The sequence below is a fragment of the Propithecus coquereli genome, unplaced genomic scaffold (genome assembly GCF_000956105.1).
Source record: "Propithecus coquereli isolate 6110/MARCELLA unplaced genomic scaffold, Pcoq_1.0 Scaffold45, whole genome shotgun sequence".
Taxonomy (NCBI): domain Eukaryota; kingdom Metazoa; phylum Chordata; class Mammalia; order Primates; family Indriidae; genus Propithecus; species Propithecus coquereli.
This window is the reverse complement of record NW_012150285.1, coordinates 7,895,024-7,909,519: the sequence shown is the minus strand read 5'-3', so window position 1 is coordinate 7,909,519 and position 14,496 is coordinate 7,895,024. Positions and strand designations below refer to the sequence as shown.

Below are 14,496 nucleotides of genomic sequence, written 5' to 3'. Positions count from 1 at the left end.
ACCAAAATGCCAACAGAACTTTTGAATTTTGTTTTTAATTTCATCTTCTTCTAAAGATGATCTGGAATGGAAAATTCACCAAAAAAGTTTAAAAATTTTTTTTGCTGTTGTTTTTGAGATGAGGTCTTTTTCTGTTGCCCAGGCTAGAGTATACAGTAGCATGATAATAGATCACTGCAGCCTCAAACTGCTGGTCTCAAGAGATCCTCCTGCCTCAGCCTCCCAAGTATCTCGGACTATAGTCATGTGTCACCATGCTTGGCTAATTTTTTTTTTTTTTAGAGATGGGGGTCTCACTATGTTGCCCCAGCTAGTCATGAACTCCTGGCCTCAAGTGATCCTCCTATCTCAGCCTCCCAAAGTGCTGGGGTTAAAGGCGTGAGACACTATGCCCGCCCAGTTAAAAAAAAAATTTAAGACACCTATCTGGTCTTCCAAACAATAAATACCAAAGTTATGGTAATTAAAACAGCATGGGAACATTTCCATAAATCAATGCAACAAAGAAAGATCCAGAAACAAAACTCTGACATGTGAGATTACAGAATTTGATAAAGGTAGCATCCCAGATCATTGGAGGGAAGAGTGGATGAGCCAGGAATCTGTGTTGATACAACTGACTCTCCATCTACAGGAAAAAAGGTAAAGTTAGGTGCTGACCATACACTATACATAAAGTGAATTCCAGATAAAGATTTGAAAATTTAAAAAAAACCTATAAAACTACCAGAAGGAAATAAGAAAATAATTCTGTTCTCTTGAAATGGCTTCAGAAAAACCTTCCTAGTTCCTAAGACATGAAACCCATAAGCCATGAAGAAATAGTTGATATTTGTTAATGTACAAAAGAGTAAAGCTGTGACAAACTAAGAGTAAATATCTGGAATTAATATAACAGCCAAAAGATTAATCTGCATCATCAAGAATAAAAAGACAAACATCCACACAGAAAAGTAGCCAAAGGATACAATGCAATGGCTATTTGACAGATGAAAAAAAATGTATCAACCTCACTAGTAATCAGAAATATGCAAATTCAAACAAGATACGTTTTTTTTTTTTCCTTTATATCAGTGTTTTAGAAACTACAAATCGGTGAGGATTGGTAACAATGGATTTCAATCCTAGATGAACAATTTCAATACCACAGGGAGATTTTAAAGACTATCAATGCCTACATTCCATCCCAGACCAATTCATTCAAAACTTCCCCGAAAGGAACCTGGGCTCAGAGTCTTCTGTTTATTTGTATGTTTGTTTTTGTTTTAAAAAGCCCTGACTGATTTCACTCTGTTTCAAGGTTGAAAACCATTGATATATTACTGGTAGAGCATAAACTGACATTTCCTTTCTGTAAGGAACTATCAGAATATTTTTTATAAAAACAAATTTGTTTGGTTTATTACTATTCATTATGTCTCTCTAAATTTAAGAAATTTTAATGCAAGGCTTGTCAAACTTTAGTATGCATGTATTTCTCTCTTTGTTTTAAACAACATTATTGAGGTATAATTGATATATAAAAACTGCACCTATTTCATGCATACAGTTTGATGAGTTTGGACATATGCATACACCTGTGAAACCATTACCACATCAAGGTAATAAACATAGCCATCGCCTACAAAAATGTCCTTTACCCCTGCCTTTTTTGTGGTAAGATCACGTAATAGGAGACCTACCTCTTAACTGTGTAAGTGCCTGATACATACTGTTAGCTATAAGCATTATATCGTATAGCAGATCTCTAGAACTTACTCATCTTGCATAAATGAAACTTTATACCCATTGAATGAGAACTCACAACAGAGCTATCAAAAACTTAAACATGCATTTCTCTTCTACCCAAGTCATTCCATTTCAAAGAATCCATCCTACAGAAATACTGTACATATCCAAAGAATATGTAAAAATATTTGCTGCAGTATGGTTTATAGTAACAAAAATTGATCGAAAGACAAGCTAAAAGGTTATCAGTAAGGGAACTGTTACATAAATTAATGATATATCCCTATAATGGAATACTATGTACTAATTAAAAGGACTGAGGCTTATAGGAACAATCACCAAGACATAATATTAAATATAAAGAAAGAAACATAGAATAAGAAATAATATGATTCCATTTCATTTATGTATACAAATTATGTATGTATACGTACATAGAGAAATATCTGGAAGGCGACTTTTTTTGTTTGTTTGTTTTTTTGAGACAGGGTCTCCTTCTATTGCCCTGGCTAGAGTGCAGTGGCATCATCACAGCTCACTGCAACCTCCAGCTCCTGGGCTCAAGTGATTCCCCTGCCTCAGCCTCCCAAGTAGCTGAGATGCTGGGACTACAGGTGTGCACCACCACACCTGGCTAACTTTTCTATTTTTAGTAGAGACGGGATCTCGCTCTTGCTCAGGCTGGTCTCGAACTCCTGAGCTCAAGCAATTCTCCTGCCTCAGCTTCCCACAATGCTAGGGTTTTATAGACGTGAGCCACCGCACCCGATCCTGGAATAGGACTTTTAATTATTTCGCACAGCTCAAATTTTTACAACAAGCATATATTAGTGTACTCTTTGTATAATATTTTAAGATTTTCAGCATAGAAGGAAGTAAGGGAAAGACGACAAGGGCAACATGTGCTTCCGCGTGTCACAGAGACCCTGCAGGCCACACCAGACAGCCACAGCAGCGCTGGGAAACAGCCCCAGCCCTCCGGCAGGTAATGGACCAAAGAAGGACATATTTTTCCTACATATATGCAATTTCTCATAATGATTACCTGTCTGTAGACTCACAGACAGATGTAAAATGAAAGATCATTTATACCAGAGCTGGCCCCTCTTACCCACTCCTTAACTCATATATTTAGAAATTCTTCAGCATGCAAACTCCTGTAACAAGACAGGAGCATGTGTTTTTCAAACGAAAAGCAAAGCAGCCTAGCACCTTATGGAAACGGGGAAGTAGCCAGTGCTACTTTTCTCTGATCTATTTAGATTTCTCAAATAAATTTGGGGGGAAAGGCATACTTTGAGAAACAAAAAATAAGTGTTGCTGCAAATATGTGGGGCAAAATATCCCCCCAAAAGTTTTCTATATAAAACTGCTTTAGATATCACAATTCATTCCCATCAAAAATCTTATGTATAATTAATGGCCATGTGCATCATATACTTATGCCCTAGCCGGGTCATTTTTCAGTTAACTTGGTGTGGTAGAACAATGCTAGCTAGTGGTGGGATCAACTGCTGAGTTAGTAGTGTTGTATTATACTCATCGAATTGCCTTTACTCTGTGGTTTCTCTACATTTATTTATTTATGACAGTTAACAGGCAAGGGGAGTTTAAAGCTCAAAAACTTTAAAAGTTATTATTTTATTTGTGGGGTACAGAGTCCCCTTTGGAAATGAGGAACCTCTCCACCATCTCTTTTGTAATAAAAATAAAAGAGGACTAATTCTTCTGTGGGCAGCATAAACTTACAAGTAACACACATTTCAAGTAATCCAAGTACTTAAAATGCATTTACTTTTTACACTATGATACCTACGAAAACATACATGCAGGCTCTACTGAGTAGAAATTTTGTTAGCTAATGGAATTTAAATATCTTATGATTTCAAACAGGTAGATTTTTTTTTTTTTTTTTTTTTGAGACAGAGTCTGGCTCTGTTGCTCTGGCTAGAGTGCCGTGGCGTCAGCCTAGCTCACAGCAACCTCAAACTCCTGGGCTCAAGCGATCCTCCTGCCTCAGCCTCCCGAGTAGCTGGGACTACAGGCATGTGCCACCATGCCCGGCTAATTTTTTCTATATATATATTTTTAGTTGTCCAGATCATTTCTTTCTATTTTTAGTAGAGATGGGGTCTCGCTCTTGCTCAGGCTGGTCTCGAACTCCTGACCTTGAGCGATCCGCCCGCCTCGGCCTCCCAGAGTGCTAAGATTACAGGTGTGAGCCACCGCGCCCGGCCCAGATTTTTTTTTTAAGTCACAAAACTCTTCCTACTCATTTTGTCACGGAGACTTTTTATGAAAGTCAACCCACATCAATGGAGCAAGACATGCATTAACTCGAAGAATGTTTCCCCAGAAAGTTGGACTAATTTTCCTTTCTAACTACCGAGGTTGATTTGGGTGCATAAACAGTGACCATCGTTTTCCAGTTTTGACAGACTCTTTTTAATGAGAATAACTCTGCGCCTTCACAGTCTTCTCAAGCTCTTTAAGTGAAAACCTAGCAAACGTGCACCTTCTAGTCCTGCCTTCCAAACACAGTATTGAGTTCCTCGATGAGAAGTGCTCTCCCATTTGGACTCTTCCTCAAAGGAAGAAATGCACGCAAGAGGGAAGGTGGGAAGGAACAACAGCTAGCTCTGCAGGCGCCTGGACCCTGAATTTCTTGACAATGAGACAGAACCACCAGGCAGCGGGCTATAAAGATAGAACCCTGGACTCGGTCCCAGCCTGCAGCTGCCTTCTGTGTGGCCTGCGGTGAAGTATTTCTCAGCTTTTCCACCAATGAAACAAGGATTAAACTACCTGCCACTCCATACCCAAAACCCGAGTAATGGGAAAGGAATTTAATTAACTGTAATTGATTGCAAAGTACATCAAATCCTGCAATGAAAAAAAAATCATATAACTCCCAATAACACTTAGAAGAGCTCTTTAACCAATTAAGGTGTGTGTGCGTGTGAATTTCAATCAGGGTTTACTCGGTTCGTGTAGATCATTAAGGAACTGAGCCCCACAAAAGCAGTCTTTAACAAAGATTTTCAAGTCTGAAAAATGTCCCTGCCAAGACTCCCCCTCCAGAAAAGAACTCCAAAGCCTGCCAGGGAGCGAGCCGTGGGAATCTCTTCTGAAGCTTGCAGCCTGGGGGTGTTTCTGATGTGAATGTCTTTCGGGTGTTCCTCTGGGGGAGAGTTCTGGTTGCTGCTAATCTGGGGGAACCACCAGCATCTTCACTTTTCATGGTCTGAAAAAAATCTGAATTCGTGGATACAGAACAAAAGAATGACTAGCAAGCTCCCTGGCTTACAGGAAACATGAAATCAACACCAGTGTTTTAGGAGTTTGATCATACGCAATAAACGAATTAGGCTACCCCTCACCAACCCATCCTGGACGGGGGGAGAGGATGAACACGTGATGATGCTCGTCCTCCCTCCGGGCGCAACCTCCTTGTCACCGGCCTCCTGTCCCTCCCCGTTCAGATCTATGTGGCACACCCCCTGCCGCTGGACTCATCTTTCTGGATCAATGCTTTCGTCATCCCGCCCCCACTCTCCCAGCCGGACTCTGATCAGAACCCCAGGTGCAGAAACAGGCATCCTGCAGGAGGAAACACACCTGGCGAAATGGCCCGGGAATAAACCCAGATTCTTCTCTCCTTGCAGCAAGTACTCAGGAGTACGACCAGATGAATGAAGCAATTCAGAGTAGGGGCAGACGCCTTCAACCTTGCTTGCTAATATTACTCTGGCTGAGCCTAGAACTGGTGCCAGGAGGGTGTGGACATCTTAGCCTCCGCTGACAGCCCCAGGCTGCAAACGCCCACAGGGGAGAGAAAGCACGATTCTAGACCCAGCCTCTGAGCTCCCTCCAAACTACCCAAGAGCGGACCAACCATGTTCTCGGCATTAGTCTAGTCTCCTCAACTTTTCTCTTGGATTTACTGATCCTGTAGTATTAAATTCCTTACCCAATGCACCTTCCATCCACATAGCGATGGATTTCAACAGGCTTTCGTTCAGCCTTGAGTTCATTCATTCATTCTTCAGTTTAAGGACACTTAACCTATTATGCATAAAATGCAGATCTACTTATAATTATGGATTTTCTACATTTTACCCCACTTTACCGAAGAATACCCATTTGTATTAATTTATAATATTATAATACTGTGACTAATAAATCCACATTTCCAAACAAACAAAATACCCCACAATTCTTCTCCTATTCCACAAAGGGGTTCTTCACATACTGTATTTAGAAATGACTGAAACTTCACTGTGTTTTTAGAGAGACTCACAGGATTAGGGTAGAACACAAACATTAACAAACCATCTCCTCCAATCGCTAGAATTGATCGAAAGCAGAACAGTATCATTACAAGATTTTAAAGTAGTCCTGGCCAGGGGAGAAAATGACATCCTTATAAAGCTAGCAAATGTAGCAATAAAATAGCATCTCTACAAGGAGAAAGGGAGCAGGGAGGGGAGGGGAGAGGGGTGCAAAAGAAGTGGGCAAACGTCAACAGCAGAAGGAAAGACTGGCTTGGAGGCAGGAAGAACTGCTCTGGCGGAGCTGAGAGTGAAGAACAGCAAAGCCTCACTCTTGGGAAACTCGTCCTGCGCCACTTGGGCAGAAGCAGAGAGGCAGCTCGTGTTCGTTAGCAAGATTCCCTGCTAGATACAGAAATGAATTTAATGTGGTCTCTCTACTCAGGGAGTAGCTGATAAGACAGACAACCTGAACCTTCGGGTTGGCGGAGGGCGGACCTTATTTCTTTTTCGTTAGGTTGGTTAAAAGGGGGTTTTTTTGTTTCTTTTGGATTTTTGTTTTGGGTTGTTGGGTTTTGGGGGGGAAAGGAGTTTGGAGGTTTGTTGGTTCAAATTGCGTTAGTTGGTTTGTTTATTTTACCATTTAGTTTTTTTTAAAATTCCGGAGGGAAGGACCTTTTGCTTTTTTAAACTTTGCAGTTTGAATTGACCTTTTTTCAAGGGCAATTATTTAATTTTAACTTCGTTTCCTTTTTTTGCCAGGTTTTGGGTTCTTGGTTCGGGTTGATTATTAGGGGTTGTTTTTTTGCCTTTTTGGTTTTTACGGGGTTCTTCCCTTTTTTTCAACAATCACAGACATTGCTCTACTTGGAAAATAATAAATAGAAAATCAGGACAACATTAACATTTCTCTTCTAGTTAAAGTCTACATTTAAGCCATAATTTTACAAATTAAAATGTCAGGTGTATTTATTTTGAGATTATCTAGAGACATTCAACTCTGCATTTCATAGACTTTTAATATCCTTTTGTGTCTCCATATAAAACATTTATCTGTGTCAAAAACCTTTAAATCATTTGTAGATATACTTTTTCTTTTATTGGCTATGTTAAGAATATTTACCTGTGGGAACTATAAGAATTCCAAGCAATTTACTGTCTGGCCAAAAGTATCACATTTGCACATGATTTATTGATGAATAACTTGTGCAAGCTTAAGTAGCACTTCATCAATAAATGTTTTTCTTAGCTGTTCTGGGATAGACATAGGGCATCCCTCTTTGGCCTGATACCACATAGACATCCTAAATAGCTGAAAAGCTCAAGGTAGTTACCCAATAATTAGGCTATTATGCGAAACCGTCTTTGCCATGTTCACGGGGAGGCCATTCACCCCTCGCTCTGTGTCTGCCCCATTAAATCCTAAGGGAGAAAATTCTTTCTGCTCTTAGCACCAGGATCAGTTATACTCACTGGCAACCGGTTTATTTTTATTTTAGGATGGTGAGAGTTTTTCCCTCCCTGTATTAACTCACTGTGTTTCCCCCCTTTTATTGGTTGCTAGACAACTGAAAGCGAAAGTCGAGGCCACCTGTCCAAGTCAGCAGGACTCCGCACCACACGTTTTCTATAATAATAATAAGCACTAGAAATAATTATTGCCAACGGTTACCGAGTACTTTGCGCTAAGCACTTTCCATGTGTTATATTTCATTTAATATTCATAATAATCCGAACATACGAGAACTTTTATTTTTCCATCTTCACCAGTGAGGAAACTGGAGCTTAGAGGGGTTGCCTGACTCACCCAAGGCCACTGAGTGGGTCGGTGGCAGAATTCCAACTCAACTGCGGTCTTGCCGGCATCACAGAGCAGGCTTCTGGCTGTTCCATTATTCCACCTCTCGGCCCACCTTAGGTTTCTGCCACTTTGCCTCTCTGCTTCCTTTTACTAAAGAAATGAAGATAATGGACCAGGGCTCTTTGGGAAAACATCAAGAGCTCTTCTAATTCTTCCAAAAGGCCATGTCTGGGCCCCGACGGCCCCGTCTGTGGCTCGAGCTGCCCAGCTCAGAGAGGGTAGTAAGTAGGAGGCAAAGTTTTCTGCACCAGTGTTCGACATACTTTTAAGAGTTGGGGAGAGGTGATCACGGGCGGCTCTGTGGTTCAGTAAAGGAGGCACCTGGGAAGGTGTCCTGATGTCCTGAGGCTGGGCGTTGCTGCTGCTCAACGCCAGGCTGGGCTGCGGTGTTGAACTGCGCAGTCTGTCCACAAAGACGCTTGCCCGGGGGTGCATGTGGCCTGAATCCAGCCTGTGCTGCTTGCTCGTGTTTTCAAATTCTTCACAGATACTAGTTTTTGAGATTCAGAAATACGAAATCAGAATTCCTAGGAATTTTCAGGAATTCCTAAAATTCTAATTTATTTTGTGTTTTTCCCTAACATTTTATTCACGTTTTTAAATAATAATGAGTGACCAAAATAAAAGTGAATCATTTCCATACTAATAAACAGTGATCGTTTTTTGCGTGGTAGAGTTATGCTATAAATTTCAGAGATTTTCTGTAAAAAAAAACTATATAATGGTTTATTATTATTATGAGCCAGAATACGTGAGACAATGACATATTTCAATGACATGTAAAAATGATCTCCACCTGACAAAGACATTTCATAATAGGAAACACTAAATGTAGGGAATGTTAACACAAAATAAATTATAAATAAGAGCCATTTTAAAAATGGAATGATGATATAATAGTAATTAATACCTATAAAATATTCTTGAGATGAAATTTTAAAACACGCAAAACATTAATTGTCCTATCCAATAGTCTCGATGTTTGTTTCATGACAAATAATCCAGATTAAAAAAAAATATTTTTCATTTTGCATTGATGTTGGTCAAATCATTAAGAACGTTCCAAAAGGATCACCAAGTTTAACATTTGAGTTTCCTTCATACAAGCTCATGTCCTCTTTTAAATACGAACATATTTTATATTATTTATTTATTTTATTTTTTATTGACAAAGAATAATTGTATATATTATATATTAATGGGGCACAATGTGATGTTTTGATATATGGTTACATTGTGAAATGATTAAATCAAGCTAATTAACAAATCCATCACTTCACATACTATTTTTTTGTTTGTTTGGTGAAAACTCTTAAAATCTCTTTTAGCAATTTTGAAAAATACATTATTATCACAGTCACATTCTGTGCAATATATGGCTAAAGCTCACTCCTCTTATGCAACTGGAATTTCGTGCCCTATGATCAATACCTCTTCTCTCTCCACCCACTCCCCTCCCCCAGCCTCTGGGAACCACCATTCTACTCCACTTCTATGAGTTCAACTTTTTCAGATTCCAAATATAAGTCATACAAGCAGTACTTGTCTTTGTGTGCCTGGCTTATTTCACATAACATCCTCAAGGGTCACCTGTGTCGCAAATGACAGAATTTCCTTTTTTAAGGCTGAATATTATTCCATTATGTATATATACCACATTTCCTTTCTCCATTCACCCAGTGATGGACACCCAGATTGCTATTGTAATCTCAGCTATTGTGAATAGCGCTACAGCAAACATGGGAGTATTGGATATACACCCAGAAGCAGGATTGCTGGATCATATGGTTGTTCTATTTTTAGTTTTCTGAGGAACCTCCATACTGTTTTCTCTAGTGACTGTATTAGCTTACATTCCCATCAACCATGCACAGGGTTCCCTTTTTCATACCCTTTCCAATACTATTTTTCAACTTTTTGATAATAGTCATTCTAACAGGTGTGAGGTGATATTTCACTGCGGTTTTAATTGGCATTTCTCTGATGATTAGTGATGATAAGCATTTTCTCATATACCCGTTGGCCATTTGTATGTCTTCTTTTGAAAAATGTGCACTTAAGTCCCTTGCCCATTTTTAAATCCGGTTCTTTGTTTTCTTGCTATTGGGTTGTTTGAGTTCCTTGTATATTTTGGATATTAGCCCCCTTATCAGATGTATGGCTTGCAAATATTTTCTCTCAATCCCTGGGTTGTCCTCTTCACTCTATTAGTTGTTTCCTTTGCTGTGCAGAAGATTTTGAGTTTGGTGTCATCTCATTTGTTTCTTTTTGCTTTTTCTTGCCTGTGCTTTTGGAGTCATATCCAAAAAATCTCTGCCCAGACCAATGTCCTGGAGCATTTCCCCTAGGTTTTCTTCTAGTAGTTTTATAGTTTCAGGTCTTATGTTTAAGTCTTTAATCCATTTTGAGTTGATTTTTGCATATGGTGTGAGATAAGTATCCAACTTCATTCTTTTGCATGTGGACATTCAGTTTTCCCGGCACCATTTATCGAAGAGTTTACCCTTTCTCCATTGTGTGTTCTTGGCTCCTTTGTCAAAAATCAATTGACTTTAAATGCTTGTGTTTATTTCTGGGCTCTCTATTCTGTTTCATGAGTTAATGTGTCTGTTTTTGTGCCATTACCATTCTGTTTTGATTAATATAGGTTTGTAATAGATTTTGAAGTCAGGAATAAATATAAAAATATTTTACCTGTTTTGCTTGATTTTGGTTTGGCCATTGAAATCTATACTTTTACTAATTCAGATTTAAATCAGTTACTGGTTTCATGATGGAGGGTTATACAACCCACGTTCGCATTTTCTTCTCTTTGCATTTCTTCTATTACTCACAAAGAACAAATGATAGATCATATAGTGAATATACAAACACTGATAAATGCCCACAGACATTATTGGGTATATCCAAGTAATGTGACATTCAGATTTCCTAGCAAGCTTGACAAGCCTACATAAATCACATGTCGAAATTATAATCACAGGTATAAATTTCAAATGTAAGGACTTAATATACTTGCAAAATTTCTTATTTCTTGGATCACCACTAATAGGATTTGTATAAAGTATACTATGCATATAAACTCATTAATATTTATTTTTGAAAGAATGGCTGACCAATAGCAGCAGACACACATTTATAGCATAGCAAGAGCTATAAATAAAGGCTGGCTGATCAGATTGTGTCCACTTTTCTCCTGCTTGTTCCCATCTTGGTGCCCAGAAATGCCCACCTTTACCTTCAACTCTGCCACCAGCATTTTCTGCTCTTGTTTTCCACAATGCCAGTGGAATCCATTGAATTATTAATAGTAACGTATCTGTGATGATTATCAATATTTATTTCTCAAAGGAGAATTAGAATACTTTTTCCCATTTCCCAATTTTTCTTGGGATTCAGGAAAACATTATTTTTTTCTGAGAAATGCTGGGAATTCCGATTAATGTCATGTCCATTAGAGGAAGGGAGCATGTTTTCCTTGCAGGACAAGCATCGTCAGCACTTTAGTGTCTACAAGACTGTGCCTGTGCAGAGGGCCTATGTCTAATTCACAGAAATGTGTATTCAGGCTATTTCACATGCTACCTTGAGGTCACCTCAAAAGCATGGAAGAGTAACCTTAAGCACTCACATAAATACCTTTAAATATGCAAAGCCACTAGCAAATGCCCTTGGTTGATTTGAACAGCCATGGAAAAGCAAGAGGAAAACAAGAGTCAAAATGCTTTTTTCGCAGGTACTTCTGGACTTCGGCTTTCAACAAGGCCTGGATATCATCAATATCTGCCATCTGATATCAGAAACGAATATTAATCTGGGATTTGGCAAGACATTTTCCTTGCCCTACCCCCAATTCAAGGACTTAAACACATTATATGGGCCAGTTATCATGTAAAATATTTTCATACATGTTATCTGACTTAAGACAGAAACAGAAATGGCTGAATACATATTAGAAATGCCTACAACATATCAGATACCACACTACATGTTTCAAATGTGTTTTCTCACATCTTAAAATAATCCTATACAACAGTATCATTACTTTCATTCCATGGATTCAGAAAACTAAGCCTCCAAACCATAACTTTTCAATAGCTACATTGAGAATAAGAGATACAGCCAAAAATTTTACCTAAGTCCAGCTTCAAAAATCCATGCTCTTTCTATCACACCATACTGCAAATCATAAAATGATGGCAAGTCACAATATCTGGTGTCTGTCTTGCCCAGGCCCACTCCCCAGCCAAGAGAGAAGGCTGGTACCAGGCAGCCTGACTGTTCTATGAGGACTAATTTTGCATCCTCAGGGAAATAAGACCTTCCCCTGTACACACTTTAACAACAGGAATGCTTACTACCCTTCTTTGAAAGAAACATATAGTAAACTTGGAAGCAGAATATATATTTATGGGAAAGTATTTAAAATGAACATTGCAAACATAGCAAAAAAAGTCTTTCTTACCTTTAAATATTTCACCAGCTTCTGAATTTGCCAATATTCCGATGGCAGATCTGCATTTGCTTCCTGACGATGTTCAGGTGTTTCTTCATTTTCCTCACTCTCTGAGGAGCTGTCACTAATTTCCTCAATCCTTTCAACACTTTTGCTAAGAATAATAACAACAACAGTGAATGTATGAGGGCTGTCTGGAAAGTATCCAGCCATGTAATGTGAGAAGTTATATTAACAATGGCTGGATACTTTCCGGACAGCCCTTATATACATACAAGCTATAGCACAGAGATGTAGCTTATATGTATAATAAAAATCTTCAAAGCAGCTGGAAAAAATGATGTATTATCTATAAGGGAAAAATAATTCAAATAACAGCAACTTCTCATCAGATACTGTGAAGGCCAACCCCCTCAAGTACGGGGCGGGGGGGAAATCCAGAATTCTATACCAAGCAAAAATATCCAAATATCCTTTAGGAATAGGGAGAAATCAAGACATTCTCAGGTGAAGGAAAACTGAGAATTTGTCACCAATAGACCTACCCTAAAAGAATGGCTTTAAGAAATTATATAAATAGAAAAGAAATTATGAAAGGATTCTGGAACATCAGGGAGGAAAAAAGAGCAATGAAAAGAACAAAAAAACAGATAAATCATGCTTGATGGTTGAAGCAAAAATTATGACACTCCATAATGTGCTTCTCAATGTACATAGAGGAAATATTTAATACAATTATATTGTAAATGGGGGAGGATAAAGGAACATAAAAGAAGATAAGGTTTCTGTACTTCATTCAAATTGGCAAAAGTCAACACTAGTAAACTGTAATAAGTCACATATATATAATATAATACCTGGAGCAAACACCAATGGACTTCTAGACAGTGGACTTCCACAGACAGACAGGAAAAAGAAAACAGAAAAATGAAAAACTGAAGGGACAAACAGAAAACTACATAAAATGGCAGACTTAGCCCTAACATGTCAGTAATGACATTAAAGGTAAATTATCTAAATACACCCATTAAGAGACCAAGTTTGAGTTAGTGGATTAAAAACAAGAAAAAAGAAGCCAACTATATATATCATCTCCAAGAAACTCAATTCCAATATAAGGATATGAGTAGCCTGAAAGCAAAAGGAGGAAAAAAGATATATCATACAAACATTAATCAAAAGAAAGCAAAAGTGGCTGTATTAATATCAGATTAAAGAAACTTCAGAAAAAAAGAAAATCACCAAATTACCCGGGATACAGGGGACATTACTTAACAATAAAAGGTTAATCCACCAGGGAGACATAGCAATCCTTAATATATGTACACCAAACAACAGAGCTGCAAAATACGTGAAGCAAAAACGGAACTAAAAAGGGAAATAGAAAAAAATCTACGATTATAGTCAAAGACTTCAACGGCCCCCCTCAACAATTGCTAGAATAACTAGAAAGAAAATAAGCAAGGATATAGAAGAAATCAACACCATCAAACAACAGGATTTAATCCACATGTGTAGGGGACTCCAGCCAACAGCAGCAGAACACATAAACACCTTTTCAAGCACCCAAAGAACCTCTACCAAGATATGCTGATCCACACAAAACAACAACTTGAAAAGAATTGAAATTATACAGCGTATGTTCAATGATCACAATGGAATCAAACTAAAAATCAAGAAGAGAAACGTAACAGGAAAATCTCTAAACACCTGGAAACTAAACAACGCACTTCTAAATAATCAAAGAGTCAAAGAGAAAGTCTCAAGGGGAATGAAAATGCATTGAACTGAATGCAAATGAAAATGCAACATATCAAAATTTGTACTTGTACTCAGCTAGAGCAGTGCAGACATATATAGCGCTAAATGCTCACATTAGAAAAGTCTCAATTCAGTAACCTAAAGAAACTAGGAACTAATTTTAAAAAAGAAAAGCAAAATAAATCCAAAGCAAACAGAGGAAGAGGAATAATAAAGATAAGAGCAGAAATCAATAAAATTGAAAGCAGAAAAAGTTCCTAAAAATGAATTTTTCAAAAGCCCCTTCTTGAAAAGACCAATATAATTGACAAACCTTTACCAAGATTGACCCCCACACACATAAAAAAAGACACAAATGACCAATATCAGGAATGAAACATGACATATGTCACTACAGATCTTGCAGATAACAAAAGGAC

The 14,496-nt window shown here is 38.2% G+C and overlaps 1 protein-coding gene across 1 annotated transcript in view; it reads right to left on the bottom strand.

Moving 5' to 3' along the window:
• The window catches only part of ARMC4 (armadillo repeat containing 4), a 172,279-nt gene that overhangs the window by 135,444 nt on the left and 22,339 nt on the right, over window positions 1–14,496 (bottom strand). The window contains exon 9 of the mRNA XM_012654869.1: window positions 12,326–12,470. Within this exon, the coding sequence (XP_012510323.1) occupies window positions 12,326–12,470 (145 nt within the window). The remainder of the gene's footprint in view (window positions 1–12,325; window positions 12,471–14,496) is intronic.